This window comes from Coturnix japonica, chromosome 19 (assembly GCF_054131305.1).
Source record: "Coturnix japonica strain WE chromosome 19, WE-NBRP24, whole genome shotgun sequence".
NCBI classification, from domain to species: Eukaryota; Metazoa; Chordata; class Aves; order Galliformes; family Phasianidae; genus Coturnix; species Coturnix japonica.
In genome coordinates, this window is record NC_140681.1 from 8,934,591 (window position 1) to 8,961,086 (window position 26,496).

At 47.9% G+C, this 26,496-nt stretch overlaps 1 protein-coding gene across 4 annotated transcripts in view; it reads right to left on the reverse strand.

The window, feature by feature from the left end:
* LAMA5 (laminin subunit alpha 5) overlaps positions 1 to 26,496 on the reverse strand; it is a 74,899-nt gene that overhangs the window by 37,580 nt on the left and 10,823 nt on the right. For all 4 annotated transcript variants that reach the window (XM_085519663.1, XM_015881489.3, XM_015881488.3 and 1 more), the window contains exons 3-6: positions 6,480 to 6,597; positions 4,793 to 4,911; positions 4,140 to 4,310; positions 3,890 to 3,987 (exon numbers count right to left, since the gene is read on the reverse strand). In XM_085519663.1, coding sequence (XP_085375789.1) covers positions 3,890 to 3,987; positions 4,140 to 4,310; positions 4,793 to 4,911; positions 6,480 to 6,597 — 506 coding nt within the window. The remainder of the gene's footprint in view (positions 1 to 3,889; positions 3,988 to 4,139; positions 4,311 to 4,792; positions 4,912 to 6,479; positions 6,598 to 26,496) is intronic.

Consider the following 26,496-nt stretch of genomic DNA (forward strand, 5'->3'; position numbering starts at 1 on the left):
AGGAACACAGGGCCATGTGCAGCCCATCTGCTCCTCCAGGTGTACCTGTGCTTGCAAGAAAGGCCCCCATGAAATGTGAATTGGGGCTCGGCAGCACAGCAATGGATTTCATCCTGCTTGACCACAGCAGTGATTCATTAATATCAGTGACATCACCCACAAAACTTCCACTTAGCAGAAGGCAATCCCCATCCAAGACAAATGCTTTCTGTTGTATTAGACTTATGGATAATACAGCATGTTCCAGCTTTTATCTGTGCAATTACTCATTTCCCCTCCAGGCTTGCCTGCCACTCCCATCTCTCCCTTCTCCAATTCAAAAGCAGTGTTTAAAAATAAAAGCATTTTTTTTTAAACATTAGACACAAATGGAGCAGTCATTCTGGGTGAAACACGGAGGTGCAGACATGCTTCACAATGGCTGCAGTCAGTTGTTTTCCACCTAAGTGTATTTTTAACAACTGAGACCTGCAAGCGTGCATACACTGAACTGCCAGACAGAGATATGGACAGATGAATTCATTTTAATGAGATATGGAATGACAAGAAAGTTTGGGAAACACGGGCAGTACCCCATGCTCCAGCACATTTGCTTCAGCCTAAGAAGCTGAGGCAGGAGGTCCTGGCTCTGCTCCCAGCCCCACGGGCAGCCCTCCCCATGCAGATGCCATGAAACGTGCAGCTGCAATCTCACGATGCCCTGTCCTTACCCACATCCACACGCTGGGCTGCAGCCAGGAGAGTCCAGGCTACAAACCAAGACCCTGAGGGGCTGGCTGGAGCCCACGTGGTAGAAACGAGCTCTGAAGCATTCACTTTCTTCTTCCCTTGTTTCACAAGGAGCCCCACTGGAAGACCAACCTTGGCCATACCTCTGTAACAAACCCCTTGCACGCCCCTCACCGGGCTGACCACTGCCCAACACCTCCAGTGAAACATTTTCTTATCTTTTATTGTTTTGTGCTTTTTTCCATCCCATGGCAGCAGCTGGAGATGACAACTAACCCCACAATACATACGTGTTAAAAAAGACAGTCACTGAGTCAGGGAACTTATAAACCTGCTAAACAGCCCTAATCTCCCTGGCTAGAAGACACGGCTCCAGCCACGCACCCCATCTGAGATGTTTGAAAAGCGTTGGTTCAGTTCCCAGAATGCACAAAGATGGCCCTCAATGACTACTCACACTTCAGAGGCAGAAGGAACCATTTATTTAGTCTCTGCTGTTCAGAGTTAGCAGTGACCTCTCAGAGAGCTCATCTATCACAGCAGCTTTACTGCACCTTGTGCTGAGTCCACGCTGCTAATGAATTATGGACAAATGTTCATAAGCTACAATATTTACATGTTTCATTGATGGAATATATACAAGGAAGAAGAGGGAGCAGCTGCATTCACATAGCACACGTATTTCCTGGCCATCCTGCCATAAATATAAAACCACAGCCTTCCATTGGGATTGATGCTCAATAGCCGTCAGTATAAACAGTTTTCTAGTAACTGTGTCACAGCTGAGAGTGGCACAAGAGTGCTGCAGGATCTGGACCTGGCCAGGGGCCCCTTGCTCTAACAGCTTCTGATTGTACCTGACACCTACGTTGGGACCCTCAGGCTGCACAAAGGTGCCAACACACCCAGTGCTTCCCTTTCCAAATGGGAAATTGCTCTTCCCAGCATTTTTGTAGCTTCAGGATCCAAAGGGGGAGAGCATCCCCAAAGCAGCTGCATGCCAATGCACAGCTCCTGCCTGGCTCTCCATTTGCAATATGCTGAGTCCTTGCTGATGTTTATCTCACTGCTCACAGAGTCTGTCAGCAAAAAGGTTTGTACTCAATCCTGCGGGTGTTCACCTTCAACCCAAGAAAACTTGACTTCCCTCTGCTAAATTCAGCCCATTTGAGATCAGTGCAAACAGAGATGACTGTGAATAGCTCAAAGGACTTAAGAGGAGTCTGTAGCTGCCCCTACAGCGTGAGTCCTTGCACATACATGCACACATACATACTGGGACCAGACATGCTGCCAACACAACGCGTCTGGAAGCACAGCCTCCGTAACTTGGCACTTCAGAAAAGCTGGATAAACATTATCATTTATGGCCAGGAAGTCAGCTCACGAACGTGCTCCATCATGTCCCCCAATCTTTGCCAAGATTTCTAGCTCACCTCACATCCATGGAAGTGCTCAACCTGCTTCTCTGGGCAACACAAAAACCAGGCATGTGCTCAAGAGTGAAATTACAATGAGAGGCAGAGACCTCCCAGACAGACTGGGACATAACTGGGGTTTTTAATAGTGTTGGGCCAAATCAAATTCCTTGTCTCCCTCTGCATTTCCTTGCCCTCTTCCTGCCATGTCAGTGTCTGAAGGGGCAGGATGCCTGCCAGAGGACACCTCCTCCTCAGACGGGTTGCACTGAGTTCTGGAGGAGTGACTCAGTCCTGACAGCTGAAGTCAGTAACACAAAGAGACGGTGTGTCCTGAGCCCCAGCTGCCTCTGCAATGCCTCTTGTCATGCCGGGTTATGGCAGGTGTCACACATTTCTACTGACGGCTCTGTGCTTCTGGTCTTGCTAATAGGGTGCAATAACACCATTAGAAGTTTTTCTGCTTAACCAGCATCTTTGTCCCCATGTCTCCCAAAAGACCTTACAGATGTTATATGCTGACCATACAAAGTTTTCTCCTCTAGGCAAAAGCAATCTGCTCTGGGTGAAATGTGACAGCTGCTTACAAACATGTGCTGCAACCTCACAGCACAGTTTGGGCTCAAAAGTAAAGATGCCAAATGCATCCAAATGCGAGTGGAGGAGATGGATTCTGGGAGGCACAGGGAGTCATCAGCACAAGTGGCGCTGAAAAGGCTCCCAACAATTTTCTCCTCCTTTCCTGGAAGGCATCAACATCAGGGCATTTCTAGGCTAAAAAACCAAATCACTTTGCACCACAGAGTCCTTTTGCTGGTACATGAGCACACAGTGCAGCTGCCTACACCAGAATCTAAAAGAAAAACAAGAACTGTGCGCTCAGATATTTATGAAGTTTCCTTTGTCAAGGAGTTAAGCACACTGACACAGATTTGCTTTTCAATGCATCTTTGTTTTAACACTTAGTAGCTTTTAATCTTGGCTGGGACTCACTAGAACTTTATTTTAGAAGATCCAAATGCTCTACATGATCCTTATGAGAAAGTAATACAAGCTTCTCTCGTCCAGCTGAAACTACCCATCCCTTTCATAAAGGCAACATTCAGGATGCAAACAGATGGCTAAGAAGCAACACTTTCATGGTTCGAAGCAGCTCTCTGGTATTTCAAATTGCTGAGGCGGATGGGAAGGATCCCATGAGCCAAAATATAAAGCTGTTTTGCATGCTCTTGTTCTTTTGCAAAGAATATTTGTTTAGTTACATATATAAGTCATCTATGGGTCTTATGAGAAGAACTGGACAGCAGTCTCTGTTTTCTTGGGAGACCATCCACTTATGGAGCACTGCTCCACTTCTTAGGAAGTCACATGAAAAGCAAGAAATTACTTAGAACATGCTCAGAAACCAACCCTGGGCTTTGAAGAACATGGGTTCAACAACAGTGCTGACTTGTGTGCCCACCTTCCCATTGCAGCACTCTTTCCCCATGAGGAAGGCAGAGTTGTGTACATGGAAACCACACCAGGGAGCTGATCTGCCTGAAAGATAGCCTGACAAAACAGGTTTCAGTTTTGCTATTTTGGCTGAACTATTTTCTAGTTTGTTCCTAGGGCAGAGCCAAGAGCAACAGTACTGGCACAATTAGGAGCTCAGGACAGGACTCAACTCACACCGGTATGTTCCATTCTTAGTACAACAATTCAAATGCTTTTATACAGAGCTGGTATTTTGAAAAACATACCTGTAAGGGTCACTGGGGTCTTTAGCATCGCAGACATCTGCATGGCCATGGCAGACACAGCGCCCTCCAATGCTGATATCTTTGATGCTGTAGTAATACTGGTGAGCACAAGAGAAGTTGTCCATTAGTATCATTACAAATGAGCTCCAGGATTGTCCTACTCAAGATTCAGCAGGACTTTATTCACTACAGTAGTGTGTTAGTGCTCCAACACTTTCAGCTCATTAGGAGCTATCAAGGCCTGCCTTACCCTCCTGGTCACTGTAGGGTCCCTTAAAGCTTTGCCCATCAGGTGCCCCAGCAGAGTGTTTGTCTGCAGGAAGCGCAGTCTGATGTTGGTGGCCTTTGTGAAATTCCGTAGGAGAGGAGAGTAGGAGAAGTTCATGGCTCCTGGGCGCCCGTTTACCAGAGAGACAACTATCTGTGAATGAGAGGAGGGGAGACAAATCAGCATCATCCTCTGACAGGGAGGAAAAGCATGTCTCCCTCAGCTGAACCCAACCTTTACTCTCTTTCAAGACAACTGAATCAATTCTCTGCCATCCTTATTTGTCTTAAAAATGAACAGCTTAAGCAGCATGTGTAAGTAGTCAAGAGGGAACCATTTAATGAGAGCACCTTCAGTCAGTGAAAAAATAACACAGCTAGAAGTCTGCTGCCCTTTGAAACAACAAAACAATGGCCAAAAAATCAGCCTCAGAAGTCTGTTCCCTAAGCAAACTTCCAGCACGGAACATAACATGATTCTGTCCCTTATGCCACTGCTCATACATTGCCTGCTGCTCTTCTGTCTGTTTGAATGCCCACTCTTCTAACTACGTGTTTTAAATTATTATTATTAATTTCTATTTCCAGTCACAGAAACCCTGGGAGCCCCAAGGGATGCAAAACATGATGGCTCACCTCCCCATTTTCTAAGGGCACAATTCGGGAGTACTCAGTAGTGCAGATAGCATGGTCATCCTTGGTGATGCGATCCACGGTCTGCAGTCCAAACTTCTCAATGCAGTCCCTCTTTGAAGCTGTTTATCAACAAGAGATGAAAGCAGTAAGACAAAACGAACAATTCAGAATTGATTTCTCCATGCTGGCCAACAAGATGGGTATATACTCCTTATTAAACATTTGCTAGGTTAAGATTGCTTTGCATCAACTCTCTCATTGCTAACTCACATGCTTCACTGCTAAGAAAGCAGGGAGGAACTCTTAAGTGTAACAGGCATCCCCAAAAAAGACTGGAACAAAGGCTTTTCCACCTTGACCTCATCCCCAGCATCGCAGCTCTGCACCATGAAACACTGATCCCACACAGCATGCTGAGCTGTGGGCAGGGCAGGGAGGGCTGTGCCAGAATGAGCACATTTCTTGACTTGTCCCCATTTGTAATGCTCCATAGGGAACCCTTCAAGTAGACAAACACTCCCATAAATCTCTCCCCATTTCTCCTTTGGTGGCCATGGAAGGCATCCTGCCATGGAGGATTTGCATTGCCATGGTCCCATCAGCTGCTCCGGCAGATGATTCCCACGACAGTCATTCCGTCCCTCTGCAGGCAGAGCTCCCAGCTGACAGGGGCAGGATGGCCAGGGAACTGAACCCCTCATAACCATCCTAGTGAACAGAACAGTGTTTTTTCTTAGACTACCTACAGAATTCTCCAAACCAAAAATAGACCCCTGCAAAGGACTTGCTGTGCTAGTGAACCCGGTGTGGATTGGACCAGTCACCTCTTTATTTCCACAGGAATTTTCCACTGGGCAGTCACTGCATGTCATTTCCCAAGGGGGGGGTTGGCTTAGGCAGGGCTCAGTGCTGCAGGAGGGAAGAGCTTCAGATGCTGCAGTGATGCCTCTACAAGCAGGAATGAGCATGCAGGGCAAGAGCTCCCTGCTCTGCTCCAGATCATGCAGTAACATAACTACAGCAAGCCCCAGGGGAGGAGCAAATGGGAAGAGAATTCACAGTACAGAAGAAAAAAGCAAAGCAGGCAACTTGACAGCAGTCCCCACTAGCACACTGCAGAGGAGAAGACTTCCATGCTGGAAAGGAGCTACCATAGGGCAGCACAGTGCATAAAATGCCTGCAGCTCTTTCCTGCATGGGAAAACTGCAGCAAAACTGAAGCACATGCTGACAGAAAAGTCAGAAATACGAGCCCTGAGGGGCAGCCTCTGAGCGCTCCCAGGTCCTTCCGTGCCAGGTTTTAAATGCTGGTTGTAGATCTTAACTTCTCACAATTAGTTCTGCTGGTTTGGGGAGGGGAGTAGTAGCAGAGTCTGGCTGCCTTATAGAACCTCTGGGACAGAGGAGTCAGAGGATCAGATATTTCTGAAGGTTTTAGTCAGAGAATTGGGAAGAAGGAACTTCTAATGCACAGACTGGGTTTTGTGAGGGAACAGCAAAGAAGAGAGACCAATAATGCCCAACCACTGCTGCTGCTGCCAGCTTTGGCATCCACAGGGATTTGGGTGGGCAGTGATAACAATGCTTTAATAAATACACATAGCCCCACAAAAAGCAAAACAGTTCTCCTGCCCTGAGGAGTACAATGACTTCCCCTAGCTGAGCTTCAGCTCATGGCCATACTCACAGGCAAAGTACTGCCAGGGCTCATAGGTGAGACCAAAGTCAGTAGATCGTTCCAGCACCCAGAGGTCAGGACGAGGGGAATTTGCAAATTTGATCAGGACATATGCCACATGGAAGAGCTGAAAGAGAAGAACACAGAGTTAAGTGAAACGCTGCTTTTGGGAAGCTCAGGGAAGACACCAGGGATTGCTGATAGGTGTTTGAGCCGAGGGAAGGAGCTGCTGCTCTGCAGGGCCTGCTGCATGCAAGCAGCCCGTGGAGCAAAATCCTCCCTATCTAAATGGGCTGAGATATGGGCTGGCTGCTGGAGAGAGGCAGATTGCAAAGCTCAGCTCCCACAGGTCTGAATGCAAACAAAGCACAGACTCTGTGGCTACAGGCGCTGCTCAGAGGCTGGGCAGCTCCTCAGGCTTAGCCTCAGCTCTACAAACTCAATGCCCTGAGAGGGGAACACATCCTGGCTTGGCGAGGCAAAAATCTGGTCCCCACCAACCTTTGCATCGTGGTCACCAAAAGATGCTAAATGCTGCAGAGCTGCTCTGAAGGCTTTCAGGCTGTTCTTGGGGTAACAGCTGACACTGAACTGTTAACACGTGCCAGAAGCCCAGCATCATTCTGTGCACCACGCACATCATGCCACAGATCTCTTTATTTGCAGCCCTGCTTCATGCATGCAACCCACATTTTGAAGCTGACTATGAAAAAGACCCAGCACAGCTCCTCTTCCCCAGGTGCCACAGCCACAGGAGAGCCAGAGACCCACTTGGCTTCAGCACAGCTCTAACCCCGGGCTGCGCCCATCTGTCTGGATGCCGATGTGTGCACACACACCCTTGCCAAGTATAAAATAAATGTACTCTTTAAAGAGCTAAAATGTCAGTGCTAGAGAAAAACAAAAGCCCCAGCAGAATTTCCCCCTTCCCCGGCTGACACAGGCTCCCTCCAAGAATCCCCACTCCATCATCCTGTCACAAAGCGATATTTAAAGGCAAATAAAGTTCTCTTATCAGAGAAAATTCCTGACATCAAAACCAACCCAAAAGGGAGTTTAAGTGCCTGAAAAGCAGAGATTTACAGCTCAGTAGTCCCTCCTCACACAAAGCTGGTAGTGTATGAGCATGAACCCCCACCACCACCACCAGATTAGCAGGTACCCAAAGGGACACCTCTGCAAGGGACAGAAAAGGCCGGCTCTGTGCCCATCCCTATGACCAGGTGTAGGAGCCTGCACACATCAGTGTGACAGAGGGCCAGTACTATTAACAATAAGCCTCCAAAATAGCCCTGACTGCACATATATGATTTTTCAAGGAGAAAAAAGAAAAGAGGTGAGGAGGAGGCATTTAAATCCACTGATTTCTTGCTACTTTCAGGGGCTGGTAAAGACTGGTGTGACCCAGAACAAAGAAATCAAAGTGGTCACCCAGTACAGCTCCTGGCTGCCAAAAGCCTGATGAGCCCAAGAAAGGAATGAGATATTCTTTTCAACTTGCTGAAAAATTAAGATAAACCTAAATGCTGCCTTAAATTCAAAACATATTATCAAGGTGTATGAGACTAAGCCTTTCTGGAGGAGCAGCTTTTCCTGCCCCACGTACCCTCCCATTGGACCTGTTCTTTATTAGAGTAGCCCCAAAGGATTCAGCTCAGGCTGCAGTTTTCTCTGCAGGATCAGTTCTCACAGCTGCACATCTGCCTCTTGGCACAGGAACAGGGCTGAGCACCAACCAGCACAGTTACACCTTCCCTCCACTAAAATCCTCCTCTAGCTTTATCCAACAGGGAATAAACGATGGCTCCTGCTGGGTTCTGGCAGAGCCTTTTGCTGGACAGACTTGGCTGCAGCTCCAGTGTGCCTGCAGGTGCTGTGGTCTCAGGCACTGGGAGAGCCAACGAACTGCTCACAGCTTGGTGTGAGAGGAGTAACACCAACAGCAGGAACGTCTGGCTCCTGGCTGGCACAGCCAGCAGATCTCAGGTCAGGAATGCCTACCCTGCTCACACTCACTAAGTCAGATGCTGCTCCTCCATCCCACAGCCCAAACTGCTGTTAGTGCTACAGTGTTAGGCTGGATTTCATTCCAGCTGAGGCCACGGTTTGAGGACACAAAAAGCCAGCTAAAATTGCACACACGTTTCTTTCCAGCACTGAAGGGTTAGGACCATTCCTGACTGGAGCACAGAAAGCATTCAGGAGCCCGTGACCGCACTGAACCTCATCCTGGAACGGGACACTCATCCTGGTATTCAGAGGGATTTCCAGTCAAATCTGGTAAGTCCCCAGCCTCCCCATCCCACGTCCTTATCTTGCAGAGTATGACAGCCTGGCGGAAAAAATAAAGGCAGATTGCCTGCTTCAAGTGCATATGCTGAGAAAACTCACAAAGATGGAGCAGCGGCTCTAAAAATAGAGCTGGCAAAAAAGCCAGACTTTTCATTCCATGTTTAGTTCCAGTACAGTTCTGCCCAACCAATATTACAAGAAAAAATGGTTGGTTTTCTTCCAAAATCTTTATTTAGCTCCTATGATTGGTCAGATGAATAACAACCTCTATGCTCCCAGACTCTTGGGCAATTTCTTTTTGCCTTTCCATGGAGGAGGGAGGTGGGACACCCATCGCTGATGCACACCTGTCTGCAGGCAAGCAGGTCCCTCACTCTCACCCTCTCTCAAAGAACACCAGGTACAGCTTAACTCCCTTCACTACATGAAGCCAGACTTCAGCCAGGAAATTCAAATGAGTGTTTTAATTAGCAAACAACTTTCAGCGAATACCACCTCCATGGTGTCAGTGGTTCTGAAGCATATTTCCTTACTAACAATCACATGAAGCTGCCCCTCTGCCAGGAGGGATGGAGGCAGCAGGGGAGGATGGAGGTGAGAGCTTTTCCTCCATATCCCTCCCATCCTGTCTCTTTGCAAGTTTGGACATTGGGCAGCTTTACTGAGCACCAAAATGCCATGGAAATATGATGCTGATCCAAGGCAGCAAACCAGAAGCAGACACAATCTAAGTTTGTTTGGCAAGGTCTCACTAATTTCCCTCCAAGGTGCCACAACACCATGCAGCAACATTTAATAAGTAAAGCAAGTCTTCCCATTGCTGCAATCCTGGCAGCTACACGCTGACAAACAGCAAAAGAGACCCATTTTTGGTGCTGTGACAAGAAGGAAGGAGCAAGCTGTGCTGGCTGCTGCATTTATACCGTGAACAGCTCTCTCCTTTTCCGCAGGACAGATTTACTACCGCTGGCGCTGACTTATTAAAATAGCACCACGTAAAAGCAAAACAATCCGGCTCTTCCTAACTGCTGCAAAGTATCCCTGCAGAGCACGTGTGTGGACAGCATTACTGCCGTGTCTCTGCCTGGGATTTCCTGGAAGTATCGGATGGAGCAGACGAGCAGGTGTGCGCACTGCATGCCACCGAGTTCCTCTCTACTAGGGCACACAGGGCCCCACAGAGCACTGAGCTGCAGCTCCAGACATTCCCAGAACACAAACTGAATGAGAGAGAAACCAAAACAATTCAGAGATGCATCAGCATTATTTCTTCCTCGCTCTGACTTCAGACCTCTTCATTAAACTATCTCCCATCAAGCTGCTGGTGCAGCTACCTACCTTCTAATCATTCAAGAGCAATTTCAGCCCTTCCAAACAGCAAAAAGATGCTTCCCCTCCAAGCAGGCACTGATTTTTATCTCACTCATATTTAATAACATGCAGAAGCCCTGTTATAGAGTTCTGGATATCTGAACACTGCCAGGGAGAAGAAAGGGATGGAGCTCTGCACCAACCTGCTTACAAGTTTCTCACTTGAGACCTCTGAGTTTTATTGAGAGACCAAAGAAAACATTATCTCCTGGGAACTGCAGACCAGCAAACACCAGCCAGCACGAAACTTGCTCGCTGTCACTGCTAACAGCAACCCTATGTTTTACGACGCTGTTTTCTAAACAGTGCCTGTTCCCTTTCTAAGCAGCTTGGCTTAGGTGAACAGCTGATAGAGCACTTTTCACAAAGGATTTTTTCTTCAAACGCCGCTTCTGAGAAGGATTTGGCTTGTCGGCTAATTTCACACACAGCACTGCTTTCTCTCCACAGCATCCTCCCATGCACACTGTCCCTTCCCTGGCCAGCACCATGCAGCCTCCTGCCAAAAGCCCTCTGGGGACTCAATTGGCAGCACCTGGCATGAGCCAGGACAAAGCAGTGCCACGGCTTGGCAGCCTGCACCGTGCTGAACTGAAGGTTGTATGGCTGAGTTTGGAAATAACTTCTAGCAGGACAGGAATGGGAGACTGATGTGCAGTGTTTCAGCTGCCTGTTGCGAAGGATGGGGCTTGGAGGAGCTCAGGTGGGATGCAGGGATTAGGGGATAATCCAAGAGCTGCAAACGGCACATGCAGTGCAGTTACACCCGCAGTGTTTTGGGAATGCTGATGCATCTGCTCACAAGTGTCTCATCTGAGCTTGCCCAGAGACCACCTGAGCATCCCTTAGTGAAGCCAGATGTGCTCAGGGTGAGTGTGGGGAGCCAGAGGCATCACAGTGGAGCACAGTACACTCAGGGCAGAAGGGGATGGCTGGAATTCCTTGAGAGGAGGCTTCGCTCACACAGATAAGAGCTTTGCCTACACTTGGTTTTCACTGTGCATTAGGAGATAGCAGCACTCAGCTGAAATGGCCTTTACACTGGGGGGGAAAAGTGTAAAGTAACTCCTTAGAGACAAGACAAATATTTGCCTTTTAGCCCAAACTTGAACTCTCAAACACTGGGGAAGGGCTAAGTGAGCAGATGTCCTTGAGCACCTTGCACAAGGGGAGAGCTGCCAGCCTAAGGGGCGAGGAAAGGAGCAGGCCCCCCAAGCACAGGGGCTGAAACCCTCCCTCCTGCTTTAATCCCTTTGCAAACACCACTCCAAGCCCAGCACAGCAGCAAAGATGCTCTTAAACCTTCCTAATCATTCAGAGATAAGACACAGTAACTATATGCAGCATTTCAGGTTCTCAGGCTGCTTACCTTGAGGTGTTAATTGTCTTTGCTAAACGCTTCTAGGGATCTTCTGGGAATGGGCTGCTTCTTAGAATCAGATGTTCTGGGAAACTATCTGCATTGTAATTAACTGCTGACAGGATTAGTGGCAATTTGCACTGGGGTCTTCCAAAGGGTTGTGTTCTTCCCAGTAAAGTATGGCATTATTTGAGATGAAATGATTGATTGGAAAATAGGAAAACACTGGTTTCTGGGCTTTAGCAGCACACCAGCAGATGAGCAGATATCAAGGGCCCCAGCTGCAAAACAGTGCATGCACACGCAGCACTGCCTGATGTGCAAGCAGCTCAGTGCATAGAGGTGGGCATGAAGCAGGTGCCCCAGTGCTGCAAAGGAATGTAACTGGAAGTGACCCAAATGCAGACAGCTGAACCAAGCCAGCCACCTACACAGGGATGGCTTTGAGAAAAAACACCACATTGTTCCCAGGGCTGATTTTTCAAAGACTCTTTGTGCATTGCCTTCATTCTGTCCCCTGGAATAACACAAATTTGCCACTGGTTTCAGCAAAAAGAAAACTATGCTAGCAAACTCATCAAAAAACATGAAAAAGAAGTGCTTTTCCATGACCAGAAAACTCAGGTGGTTCCTGCTTGCTAGCACTAACCGGAGTGCTCACATCCTGAATCTGAAACTGCTAAGCAGCAGCATGGGTTGAGGGATGAGATATGATAGCAGTTACTTGAGAGCTGCACCTTCAGGGAGCTGTCAGCTCACACAGAGAGAGCATTATTTCTTTGCTAATGCTGCAGACTTATTTTCTCTCTTTAGGATGTTATTCTTTGAAGTTTTCTTTATGAATTTCAGCATGCTTCCAAAAGAGCATTGTGCACGTAAAGTTACCTCGTCCATTCAGTGAATTTATTTTGCATAACACAAAGCATTAAATGAATGAAAACCACCGACTAGAAGATGAGATCTCCACAGGAAAGGGTTTTTTTTAGAGTTATTACTTCAAAACGGTTATTAATAGAAGAAAAAGAGACGGCTGGTTGTCTGTCTGATGGCAACAGCATGAAGCCAAAACCAATTTATAATCAAAGTAAGGAAAGACGTTGCCGAACCCTATGGGCAGATGCAGTTTTGTTTGTGCCCCGTACATCTCAGCTTTTAATGCCAGGTGGACTTCAGGAACAAAATCTGCTTCAATGTCCCACCTCTCTGCAGCAAATTCTGATGCTGAGCATCTCCCTAACCTGGAAGGACATGGTGGGTCTCCATGTCCATCATGAAGGTCTCAGTGCCTCTCAGCAACCCCAGCCCTGAAAATGAACCCAGTAAACCCACTTCATCTGTTTGTTCTGCAGTGCCCCCATCCCCATGGATGAGTTCTCAAATGACACACGTATTAAGGGGTGAATGGCACAGTACATTGCCTCAACCTCTTCCTACATGTCTGTAACACCCAACCCATTACTTTTTGCATTAGAAGACAATCTAATGGCTTGTTCAAGATGAGATGCTGAGAGCAATCCTACAACAGCCTTCCTGAGCTGTGGGACAATTCAATCATCCCCAACACAACCGACAGAAGCAGTCTCGGCATAAGCAGTTGTGGGATATATACTGAGACAAAACAGGCATTTTTCTTGCATTTTTCAAAGGGTTGTGGGGGAGGGAGAAGGTCTAATTTTAACAAAAACCATGTCCCTCTTTTCTCCTCCAGTGACTGACTTCTCTGCATTGCTTGGAGAAGAGCCCAGCCTGGGCCCCATCTACTGCCATACTGTCCCAGGGGCTGTACACACAACATGCAAAGACCTCCCAGAGTATCCAGTCCTAACACAGAGGAAAAAAAGGGCTTTAAGACAAGAGCTGTTTTCCTTTAACAACCATGGCTCTGCCTGGTACCTCCTGTTTATCAGCATACAGGATAACAGGATAGAAACTACAACCTCGAGAACAAGAAGTATCCCATTAAAAACTGTGTTCGTCCCTCTACCAGCTAAAGACAGTGAAGCCTTCTCACAGGGATGCTAAATTTGTCAGTCAGTGCTCAGTACTGCTCCCAGCCTCTCATCTCCTCTGATTTTAATTTAACAGCTCTTGGTTAATTCAGTTAACTGTTCAACCAGCTGCATGCGTGCCAGGATGCTGAGAATAAAGCATCCACAGTCACAGATTGTTCTGCTCTTAAAACATATAGAAGGAATCCATTACTTTGGCAGCAACCGTGCTAAAAGTCATTAAACATGGCACATTCCAGCTCCAAAAGCGCAGGCACAGCTGTGTGGAAGCCCAGGTCTCCAGCCCAGCAGGGCAGAGCCTCGAGCCTCCATCCAGCAAGGTTCCCCCTGGTTCCCTATGCAACCTTGCTGAAGCTGAGGGGCAGCATTGGGGTGCTTCTGCATGATTCCTTCTATTTCTGCTCTTGCAAGCTGCAGCCAGTTCAGGGCATCTACGACATGGCCTCTATGATGCAAAGTGTGTCCTTGCTAGTAAATTCAAAGTGAAGCTGCCTTCCCCTGAGCCAAAGGCTCCCACACAACCAAGCAGGAATTTCAGCTTGCGCTGGGCCAAAATTCCTCAACTTTCTCCAAAGAGCAAATAGCTCCTTGCTCAGAAATCTGGTTTGACCTTTCATACTGCTTCAGTTCTTCTGCTCCATAACCAAAGAGCAGCGCTGTACACCACTGCCTTCTATTTTTGCACAACTTCTGTATGGAAATGGTACAGACCACTGAAGTGAAATGACACAAATGATATCACACAAACTCATCTCTAAGAACATGGTGTAAATTAACCTAAAAGCTGGTTCAGGTATGCCACAGGCCAAGCCTGTGCAGGGCAATCTGAGTTTCCTTGAACTTCTTGTGTTGCTCACTGCATTATCTCTGCCTGCGGGATTTACTTCACAGCCTTATTATTCCCTTATCACCAGCTCCTTTCCTGCCCCAGCCTCAAGAAGAACATTTCGCATCACAGAGGAGAACAAATGAGCTAAATATACATACTTGTATTTATACACACACAGACTCCAGTCCAAACTCTTTGGCAATCTTGCTATTCAGCAGAACACTTTCAGAGATGTGATTTTGGATACACAGAAAAGGAGCAGCAATCTCCCCTGACCAGCAGGGACAGGATAACTGCAGAATTCCTCCAGCACCTTCAGTGCATCTCGACAAAGTGAGAACTCAGCCTGAACCAGAACAGAGGACCGACCACCTGTAGGTCCCTTCTGACCTCACGCAAGGCAACACAGAATGATTCACAGGAAAAGAAAGGTCAGTATCTCCACTACATTGCATCAGGATGATAAGCAGTCTGCTCTTGGATACGGTGAACTAATTAAGCAGCCTATCCGCAGCTGGTGTTGCAACCCTTTTTGGACAACAACTGCAAAGCATTGCTTGAGTTACATTTTTGAAGATACACTACAAAAATGCTTCTTCCCCAGGAGCTAAAGAAAACAACCTCCTGCCTCTGGTCAAGGAGGCCATTTCCTAAGGACATCATCCCATTCATGACAGAGTGGTAGCTCTGAATGAGGCTGGAGCCCTCCAGAGGACTGTGCTGCCCCATTGAGCACTGCAGTGGGAGAACAAGCCCACAGCTCCAGTCCTCAATCTATATCTATAAGAATAATAAAGAAATAAAACCGGATAACACGTATAATAAAATAAGCCCACGGCTCCCTCTCCCAGCACACCCCACATCAGCCCAGGCTCGTGAGTCACAGCCGCAATCAGAGCCCAGGCTCCCGCATGGGATTTTTGCCCAAGCCTCCATCCGCCCAGGAAGAGCGCAGTTATGACACCAGAGGCTCCATTCGAGACAAACGTAATCACCTCAGATAAGGCTTGTCTGTGGTGAAAGGAAATTGGCTGCTTTGTTTCAAGCCGGACCTCCGCTGTCAGGACCTTTGTGCATGCGTTGCATCTCCTCCACAGAGCCCTTGGAAAGGAGGCAGCTGTCCTCCACCACTGCTCACAGAAGCAAACTCAAGAGCCCTATCCCTCAAAGCCTGATGTTAATGAAGAGCAACCACCAATTAGCAATCCCGTCCTCAGGGGTTTCTGAAGCAAAGAGTCTGAGAGCAAAGCGTTCAAGCCTCCAACAAAACAGCTTTGGGGTCACTGGGGCTATTCAAGTCTTGCGTTATTTTCAGGGCTTCAAATGATGTAGAGATATCTGGGAAGGCTTCGCAGATTTAATCCAATTCCCACAGAGTTCAAGACTCAATTGCTCACCAACTCATTCTATCCTCAAGGGTTTTTTCCTAATGTTTGGCTTATGCCCTCCTGCTTTTATTGCTACTTCAGCTTTTAAAAATATTCTTATTAAGTATTATTTTAAAGGGAACCATATGCTACAGTCCTTGTGGACAAAACAGATATTTTAAAGTATTTCCCATATTGGGAATGAAGATCCTGGATGTCTGAGAAGTCCTCTCACAGCCATTAGCTTTGGGCTATGGTGAGGGAAAACAGGAGACAAGGAGGACAGATGCCTTAAAAGAGAGCTGAGAGAGACCTCAGCTCAGGGGCCACCTTCCCACCCTATAGGCTATTTCATCCTTTCCTGACTGAAAAATATTCCAGTGACACTTTCCAGCTCTGCCCTACTGTTTCAATGACCTCATTTCCCAGTTGGGACTTATCCTGACTCACATTCCTTTGAATTCTAGTTAGTTTGGAGCAAAACTTTCAGTATTTTTTCCTCTTACATCAAAGCATCATCCACAGCAACACATCAGGTGTTGCCCTGCTCTACTCCGAGGGCTCATCCACATCCCAGTTACAACATCACTTTCAGCACTGATGACATCTCTGCATCTTTTGCCCTTCCAAGCTGATGCTCTTAGGGATCATCATCACAGTCCGTGGACAGCAACTGATGCCTTGACCATAGAGGGAAGCAATGCACTGAACTCTGGGGACTCAGCTACCTAAGGGTTAGGAGAAAAACTTTCATGACTGCATCATAGGATCCCCCTATAAGTAGGAGTGCTCTGGCTGCACTGGCCTGGCCAACATCACTGGAAGCACACAAGCTGGAGCACCCATACTACAAGCAAAACCAAGGCTAACAGAGGAGGCAATACTCCAATAAAGCTGGAATTTACCCCTCCTCCTCATCTAAAATAGCTCTGCTGCATGGAGCTCAATGCAGGGTCAGATAAGGAGAGCAGTGCCATGGGCTGGATGTGCCACACAGGCAGCAACATAAGGCATGTCCCAAAAGCAGCAACACTCAGAGGTTAAGGCAAAGGGAATCCCACCAAGGATCGCCTGTTACTACTGCCTTGGGTATTTATATTTTAATTAATGCAAAGAACCAGACAGTTATCAAACCTATAGCCACACACAGGCAGCGTGCAGACCAAGGACAGCTGATGCACTGCGACAAGAGCTCAGCAACTCCCAGCCCCGTTCATCACGCTGTGTCTGCTCCCGACCCGCTGCACACCGCTGAGCGGAAAACAAACGCTGCTAACTCACTTGTCTGCAGCACATTATGTTTTGAATTATTTACTGCCACCCCAATCGGAAGAAAAAAGCATTTCTCTCTTGGACATAATGAAGAACACATTTCCAGTACTTAACATCTGGAAGCTGGAGAGGTAGCCAAAGAAAATCCCTGTTTTATTATTATTATTTTTTTTCCCCCTTTAAAGTAAGCATCTGGAAAACTTGTTTGCCGGGGAAGAGGAACCCTCCCAAGTCCAAGGAAAGCATCAATTAAAGCTGGGCACAATTCAGAGGCAGGAATTGATAAGATCAGCATGATACCAACCGCATGTTTTCTGAGTGCCCCCAGCAGCTCAGCTCCAGTAGGGTAAAAAGAGGCTGCCTGCATTTAATAAAATCCAGTAACTCCCCCAGGCAGACATTTGCAACGTGGTTTCCATCAGCCACTGAAGTATCACAGAATTCTTTAATTCCTGCCCCACTTCTCTCACCAACTGCCTCATGCAAACACCAAATCCCAAACACGTTGTCCCCCTATTGCTACTCCTTAAGTGCACCCCAAGGCCTGAAAGCCTTTCATTTCCAAACCACAAGGCCTTGAAGCTGCTGCCAGGCAGCCCAAAATGGGCTCTGCTGGAGGTAGGCCTGCCCAGAGGCTGCAGCAGGTCCTGCTCCTTGTGCTCCCAAGGCAGCTTTGCTCTTGGATGCATTGCCTGCTTTTCCCAGAAGCAGCTGACCAGGGCAGAACTGTTCTGCTTCGTCCAGGCTGCCTGGGAAAATGTTCCTCCTCTAAATTTCATGACAGGTTCGAATTCTTTCAGAGGGAGGACTAACGCGGGGTTGTTTTTGTAAAATATGTGCTGTGTTATTTTAACTAATAACAGGAAATCGGTGGCTCGCTATGTGGTGGGATAGCAGCAGTCCCTCCGGGGCAGGCTGCTGACTGTCCCCAGCACAGCTACATGCTGTGCTTTCAGCAGCCCCCAGCACAACAGGCACCCATCTAAGGGCCCAACCCTAAAGGGAGAAGGGAGGGCACAATCAGGGCAAAGCCTTCCCCCGTGCCACATCCTACAGCTCCCCATCTCCTATAGCTGCAAGGCAACGAGTTTAAAGCCTTCGTTCTGGACTCCTATTTATCCAGGACCCCAAAGGCACTTCCAAAATGAACTGTGCCATCTCCCCTGCCTTGGGGATGGGTGATGAGCCTCCCTTCCCTTACTGGATCCCCACCTGCAACTTACCAGCCACTCAGCGGAAAGCAAATGGAAGGGTTTCTGTTGTTGTTGTTTCTTTGGAAGCAGAATTCACTGGTGCTGTTTTCCAGCATTCAGTTATCTATCTCAGCAGGCAACCAGGCTGTGCCAGAACAAACAGGACATCAAATAAACAAAGCATTAAGATGAAGCACGCTGTGGACACGTGCAGTCACTCCACTCCTGCTGCTCAGCCACCTGCTGACACTTCACCTCGCTCAATGCAGAGCTTTGCTTTCCTCCACCCCACCCCAGGGCTGCCCTGCAGGTACCTTCACTTCAGTTCTTCCAGCTGCTGACAAGCTCAGTACAAATGTAACAGTTTTGCTTAGCTGAGGACTGATGCTTTCAATGCATCTCCAACTATCCTGCTCAGAAATGTCTCAGCATGGAAAGAGGCCAACTAGAAGGAACATTACTCTTGTTCTGCTCAGACAGAGCCCAGCATCAGAGGAAGAAGCACAGTCCAACCTCTCCCAGCCCCTATACTCAGAGCAGCTTAGGGACCTGCTTATGACCCTGTTTAGGATCCAGGCAGTTTCTATTCACTGTGCCATGCCGGCCGTGTGCCCAGCAATGCACCTGTTCCCCTCCCTCTCCCTTTCAGCAACATGACCCCAGGGGCAGCTACGCTGTGAATGTGCCCACGTCCTGTCCCAGCCCTGAGGACGCCGAACCACATGGGATGGGAACGCTGAGCACCAGGTTTCACTGCTGACGTGAGATGCAGACGTTAGGATGTGGGTAAAATAAGCCCCAAAGCTGGTATCACAGGCAGCATCCCAACAGCAATCTCACATTTCTTCCTTCCTGGTGGTGTTGTATGTGGAAGCAGATCTGACCCACCATTACAGAAAACCAAGCCTCTAACCCCTCTCTCTGCCTGGAGAACAGAATCACTGGAGTAGGGGATTTACCATACTCCCAGCACAAGAAAACTGGCAATTTAAGCAGCACTCATCGGCACAGCATAAACACAGGTTACACACTCAGCATGCCTCCAATAACCAGCCACGTGGCCTCTGCTGTCAGGATGGGAATGGGCAACACTCAGATGCAGGTGGGGATGGGAATACCCAGCACTGCTACAGAAACCAACCACATCCACACCGCTCCTCTGAGCCACACAGCTGGAGCGAAGGAGTCAGGCTGTTATTTTGGAAGCAGGAGTAGCACTGTTGTAACATGTCATGCTTCTATGAGATTAACAAGAAGCTTTTAATGACCTGGTGTGAATATCCCAAAACATTTCTACAGCAGCTGCAGACAGCAGCCATTTAACTTCCATTCTCTGCTGAATGCTTGCAGTTCTCCTAAAAGCAGGGGATGTAATTTCGCATTCACTGCGTGTAACAGCAATATAAGCACTGTGGGGACAATAAGTGGCCATGGGGACGAGTGGCAGCACTCAGCAGGATGTACGCTGCCCCAAGAGAGTTTGGCTCACAGGCATTACATAGCTGTATTGACAGGCCAAGGGGCCGTGCTGCACAGCTCTGCTCCCAGGGGGAGATTTATAAATATTTTCCAGGATAAACATTTGTAAACAGCATCTTTCAGCTTATCCCAGACACGAGTCTTGATCTGCTTTCAAGGAGTCATCATCTTCAAAGCAGGGAGGCAAACCATCCATGCAAGCAGGGTAGCTACAAGCTATCTGTGCTGCTTGGCACTTGTCTCCAAAGCCGTGCAGTGGGCAGTGGTACCTAATAGTGTGGCCACCAAGTACAGCCCCTGCATTGCTCCCATGGAGCACTGCCTGGCAGCCTCCAGAAATCAGATCTGCCCATGGAAACACAATCATTACGAGCCTCTGCTGCTGAGGGACGGGCTGACATTCTGCTAAGATCAGAGCAAAGCATGCCGGCATCTGACTCCGAGCCTGACAGTTCATGAAATCAATATATGGGCCGTGGTAGAGATTTCACCTCCTCTGCTCTTTGAAGAGCTCACTCCCTTCCCCCTCAACTGCCCATGAAAGCAGACACTGGGTGGTCTCTTCCAAGGCTGTAAATTGGCTTGTTGAAAGGCTCAGCAAAAGAAAGGTCAGATGCCTTATAAACTGTGCAAAACCAACACTGCTAGACAACTATCTGCGTGCTATTCAAAGGACATACAGGTCCTCACTGCTGCCTGCATCACAGCAGGTGTCATATTGCATCCAAACACAACCACAGGCCGTTGTACAGGTTTCCCCCCAAACAGTGTGCAAAGATGCATCATGCCCCAAACCTTCCATTCCGGCTGTAGAATAAGGCAAAGTTGTAGTGAGCTGTGAAGCTGCTGCCTCTCACTGTGGATGGTGACATTTCCCTACAGCAGATGTGCCCCCTTGGGATGCAGAGCTCAGCCTCTGTGCTCTCTCACTTCAACAGTCAGGAAATAGAGCCTTGCAAGGAGAAGCAACAAAATCTGATGTTTCTCCCCCCTCCCTCCCCCCACAGGTTCAGCCACCAGAGGGCAATGCTATATGCACACCCATAGGCACAGAGCAGATCCAGAGTGGGGGGGATGCCAGATGACTACACACTATAAAGCTTCTGCTGAATGCCTACAGTAAAAAAGGGAAAGATAACAAAAGCAACAGCCAAAACTCTTCTAATCAGAAACCATGACTTCATGAGAGACAGTGCCTGGAACCACCAACTGATTGGCCAACAGAGTCCCATCCCATCAAAGGGACCACAAGTGCAGATGCTTACCAGTCTCAGGCTGCCTGTGAATACCTTTCCCAAACTTCACAGCATCCTTATTGTGATGGTTGGCCAGAAGGACATGGCAGTAGGGGTAAAGCCATACAGTCAGAGAAATGGCCAGAAAAACCCAAAAGCCCTATGGGTGCTCTACCACACTCAGCCTTGCCTTTTGTGGTAAGTCATGTTGCATCACTGCAGTGCAAACACACATTTACAGCTTGCTCAGCACCTCCTATTTCCCTGCTCCCACTGCCCAGCCCTGGAAAGGAACAGAGATAAGGGAGTGCTAGAGAAACCACCAAGGGTTTAAGAAAGCTACGATTTAGCAGAGATAAAAGGCCTGGGTGTGTAAGCACACAGTGCTGAAATAAAGACCACCAGCAAATGAAGGCTGCAAATGGGCACGTGAGCAGCACATATCCAGGGTGGGAACATCACACAACTACATCTTTCTCCTGGCAGTTTAAAAACAGATCTTTAAGCAGTGGCATTGCTATTCTCTTGGTACCTCAGACTGACGGCACACATCCAGCCAGCACATTCAATAGAAAGGCGCTGTGCAGATGCTCATAATGTCCAGGCATCCCTGTCTGTGCCATGCTTCAAAAGGCTGGACAGAGCCTGCTGTAAATGGACCCCTGACAACTGGGGTCACAGAGCCCAAACCAGCTCCAGCCTCCTACCCAGTACACCCAAACTAAGCACACCAACTGCCAGTCCCAGTGATAACATAAACAAGAGACAACACATTGGTGCAGCCCTTACCCCAAGTACACGATTCCCCCGGTTCCCCAATGAGACACACTCATTTCTCACACTGTTAAGGGAAAAGCAAACAGTTTAAGTGTTTCAGTTCCTACGTTGGTCTCTCAAGCACATTTGCTGCCTATCTTATCAGCACAGTTTTAGCAGCCTTTCTAAGTTGTTTCAAGACTTTGGCCTTCAGAAACCTGGAAAGGAGGGGTGAGGGGGTAGAAAAACCCTCTACTAACACTTACCAAAGCACAGGACATTCCCTCCATCCAGAGCAAAAGTGTTCCTGACTGTATCTTTTACACACTGTTTAAGTTACAGTAAGTAATACCAATGCAGATGTATTGCTCAAGACAGCGTTAATGTTTTTATGAGCACAACCAGAATGGAGAAGCCAAACAAAAGAATGCTTGTCTCTGTGATCTGCTCATGATTAGACATTCTAGCCTGCCCCGATAGCCAGGGACCTGTTTCACCATGCAAGAGCTCTCACTGTCCCCGTACACCTCATTGTTGCACACCACAGCCCTGGACATTGGCACTTCAGCCACACCAAGGAGTCAAAACTCAGCCCCTGCAGTTTACTGCTTTTCTTGGCATCACCATTGCAGGTCTGAATTTGTTACCAATAGACTTTCTGCACTCACAGCAGGGCTTGGATGTCACCAAGAAGAGCCCCCAGCTGCAGCATTGCAAATGGTTCAATAGTGACCATCTTCCTCACCACACAGCTGAAAACTCAGGTCTGCCACAAGCTCAGCAATAAATAAGAAAGAGTCCAATTTAACCTTGCCAAGACACAACTTGTGCAGCTGTGACACAGCAATTTCACATCAAAGAGGATTTCAAACCCAGTCTGTCTGCAGCCCACCCAGGTTTTCTCTTTCCTTACATTTATGGGATTAAAATAATAATTCCAGTGTCACACATTTCACTTCCAGAGCTGCAGGAAATCCACCCCAAGTTGCATGCCAGCTCCAGCTCTGCATGTTTCCTTGGGCCGTCCTCTCAGCAACCAGGAGAACAAAGCAGCCTTGGCAACTGGCCACGCTACAAGCAAATATTTCCCCCAATCTCTTGAATGAAGTGGATATCCTGTCACAAACCTGTGCACTTGGGAAGGGTAGGGAGGGGAAGGAAAGGGAAAATGATGGATAAGCTAAAAATTGGCACCATGTGAGAGATCTCAGCATGCCACCAAAGACACTGAAAAGACTCCGTTTGAAATGGACAAATGCTGAAGGCTCAGACAAGCTTCAGAAGAGTTCCAATTCACCAGCACTTAAGAGCAATACACCTAAATCTTTTCTCCGCTGGATTTGGAAGAGGATGCAGATGCTCCATCTCTGACATCTGATTTCTGCCTCTTTCTGACCCCAGTTCTATGAGGACACCAATGCAGTTTCCTATCTGCCCATTCCCAGGGCCAGGCAGTGGTTTTGGAAGGTCCCTTTCAAGTGCCACCAGCACAGCAGCTCTAGGTCCTGCAAAGATAGAAGTCCTGGCTCCACAGCGTCTCCCTGAGCACACCAACGAGGACCTCGCCTTGCCAACACAAACCACATTGCCTCAACAGTTCCTTATCCTTCCTCCAGAAGAGGAATCCTGGCATGGATTACACCCCAGAGCTCTGGCCCCCAGGCTGGGCCATGGGGATTTGCTAATAAAGCCTTAGAGAAACTGACTCCTTGCACCACAGATCAGCTCTGTGCACCAAGCCTAAACTAAATCAAGCTTCCAGACATTTCAGCAGTATTGGTAGCTGGTTTATTTTTTGTAATTCTCTTGCATGGTTCCTGCAAGCCCCGGCAACGCTGTGTTTAAAGCTTCAGTTGTTAGCAGATTTCAACAATGTCAAATCTGACACGTGCAAGCAAGCTTATTCTTCTAAAAATCTGCATTAGAGCCATGCACTATGTTAGCATTTGTCAGCAAGTTTCCTCACCATGACACTGCCATTCAGAGCCAGGTTAGCTGACCCAACAGCAGCACATACCAGGGCCACAGTGGGATTAACATTCCCAATGCCACTAAGACCAGCAGAGATCTGCAGCTACAGCATTTGCACAGCGGTTCTTGCTGCTGTTTGGACACACAAAGCTCATCAGAACGTGGGTTTTGTGTTCACATGAGCCCCAATAACCTCCTTGTATCTACAGTGTCATTTACTGAAACTTGAAGTAAGCTAACGTCAAGGCAGAAAGCAATTACTGTTAAATAAAGAACAAAAGAAAATCCTTTCCTGGAGTTCAGCCACAATCTTCATGCCCACTGTATCTGCGTGGATGCAGACTTAGCAACAGACTGAAAAAGGATTAAGCAGCAGCCTTAGCAAACAGTCAGGACAACAACAGCAAAGCCACGATGAAGACAGCAGTACAGGTTTGTTTGCAGTCGTAAACCATAAACACAGATGTACAACTGTGTTCAAATACCAGAAAGCCATTCTTTTTCCTTCCCTGGCTTGGCATCACATGCACTTAACTGGATCCAAGAGATGCCTGCAGCATCGTGGTAACTGTTTTTTAGTCATCCACAATCATGAGAACACATAGAAACCCATAAATAGAGCTCGGCTGAGCGTTCGTGTGTGTGAGAGCTCAGCAGTGCTCTTTATGCAAGCAGGAAAAGAAACAAACGAGAGAAAGCAGCTAAAAACACGTGTGAAAAATGGGCAGCTCTCAGGGTTTGGCTGTTTGCTTGTCACTGCATGGGTCAGGCAAACAATTGCTAAAAAGGCTCAGCGTGCCAAACAGAAGATGCAAAACTTATAACTTATCCTCATGCAGAGGACACCAAATAGAGCTGAGCGCTACATAAAAGCTCTGCCAATAAATCTGCTCATCAGATATAGTCTTCTCAGCATACACAGGCACAACATAAAAGCCATCAATGTATGCAGCTCTTCCAGGATAAAGGCACCTTATTCTGACAAACTATTCTAACTGTACACCATTCAACACAGACAAATGTATCTCTGCAACCAGAGCTTGTCTAATTTAACCCTGTTAGCACAGCCACAGCTTCTTGAAGTAGACACAGCTGGAACAAGAGGCACAAAGCTTCCTGCTGCATCCAGGAGCCACTCAGCTTTCCCATGAACTGCCACCCAAACAGCTCCTCCACTCCTTGCTACTCAATGGAGGGAAGGACAGGACAGTCAAATTACCATCTTTGAGGTCTCTAAGAAGACAGAGAAGAGAAGGGGATGCAGAGTCCCTAAATGACACTGAGAGCCCCTGACTGCTTTCCATGTCTATGGATGGCTGCCTTTCAGGCTTTGCGCAGCAAGACCAGAGCTTTCAGAGGAAGCTTCCATACTTCCTGTGCTGCACAACAGAAGCTGGCTTCATGCAGACCCACCTTCCACTAGCAGTGACCTCATATTAACAAAAGCCTTTTTATAGTCACACTTGGCAAGCCCTTCTATGGAACACGAAACAAAGTCGTTCCTCCTGGAAGTCTCTGGTGATCTCATCCAAGGGAGCTCCAAGCCACCAAACTGCTTTTGCTTTGTGCACTCACCTATGTGCCAGGTCCTGTCCTCCTTCCTAGGTCTCCCCGTATCACACATCCCTTTTCCTACATCTTCTCTCTATGCATCCCCTCAGCATTCCTCAAGAAGCACATACTTAATTACCAGCTCTCTTTGATTAGACCACAACTCCCTAATTAGCTACTGCTTGCCCTCCAGCCACTCAGAAGCCTTCAGAAAGGTGTTCCTGTCCTATCAACCAGGCACTGCATCTCACCTTGTGCCTTCCTGCTGGTCTTCCTTTTGTCTTCCATCAACATTACACTATTTATTGCACTGCTTGGCACCACACAGGGGAAGGGAGGTTTAGAATTTGAGGAGAACTGAATCCAGAAAACAGGAAACAAAGGATCAAGGCTGGGCATAGCCTGGAGGTCCGTGTTTATGACTGTAATAAAAGGATGAGGCAGAGATGAAAGCAGGGCTGAGCCAGGCGTGGTGGAGCATGGAGAGAGAGGTGTGAGGTGAGGTAAACAAAATAGGTTTGGAAAAGCAGAGGTGGCTGGGCAGATGCACACTTAGTGACTTGCACACCAGCCCAGTGGGGTCTGAGATGGAGCAGTGGAAAGCAGGAACAGCTCCCAGAAAGCCTTCCTAGGAAGCAGCAACTGCTCACTTGAGAGACTTCTCATTGTGGTCTGGATCAAGTGGTATCAAGTGTGCAGTGCCACAGGATGATTGCATCTCCCAGCCTGGTCTGGGCTGCACCCATAGGCCTCAGCCACAGCAGAGACCCAAGAGTGTGTCCAGCAAATGGCTTTGTATGCTTCAGGCTGGTGACAGGATGCACACAAAGTGGCAGAGCTAGATGCATTATTTCTGTTTTTGGAGATAGGACAAGCAAAACTGCAGTAAAACACAAAGCCACATGCTTGGGCATCACTGTGCTCTATGTCAAAGCAGCGAAGATCTGCTTCCACTGTGTACCCTGACCTTTACAAATCACCACTGTCTGAAGCAGAAAAACACAGCTCTCCAGTAATCAGGGGCTGACCTAGATGGCTCTGGGTTGTTTTAACTTGCTGGGTGCAATCACAAACAAGGCAGACAAAGCCGACCCCAGAGCACACTCACACCTGACCCAAGGCACACGCTTGTTTACCAGCCCAGCCAGGCAGGCACTTTCCAGGAGAACAGCAAGAAATTACAAGGCTTGCCTTCCAGCTATTCATTACAAAGCAGAGCCTCCCATATGCCAGCTCACAGCTTGCCTGACCTCTCCCCAGCTCGCCTGGAGGCTTTCTCCTAATCTTTGAGGAATCCCAGGGATAGGGGCAGGAACAGGCAGCCCAGCCAGGAGGGGAACA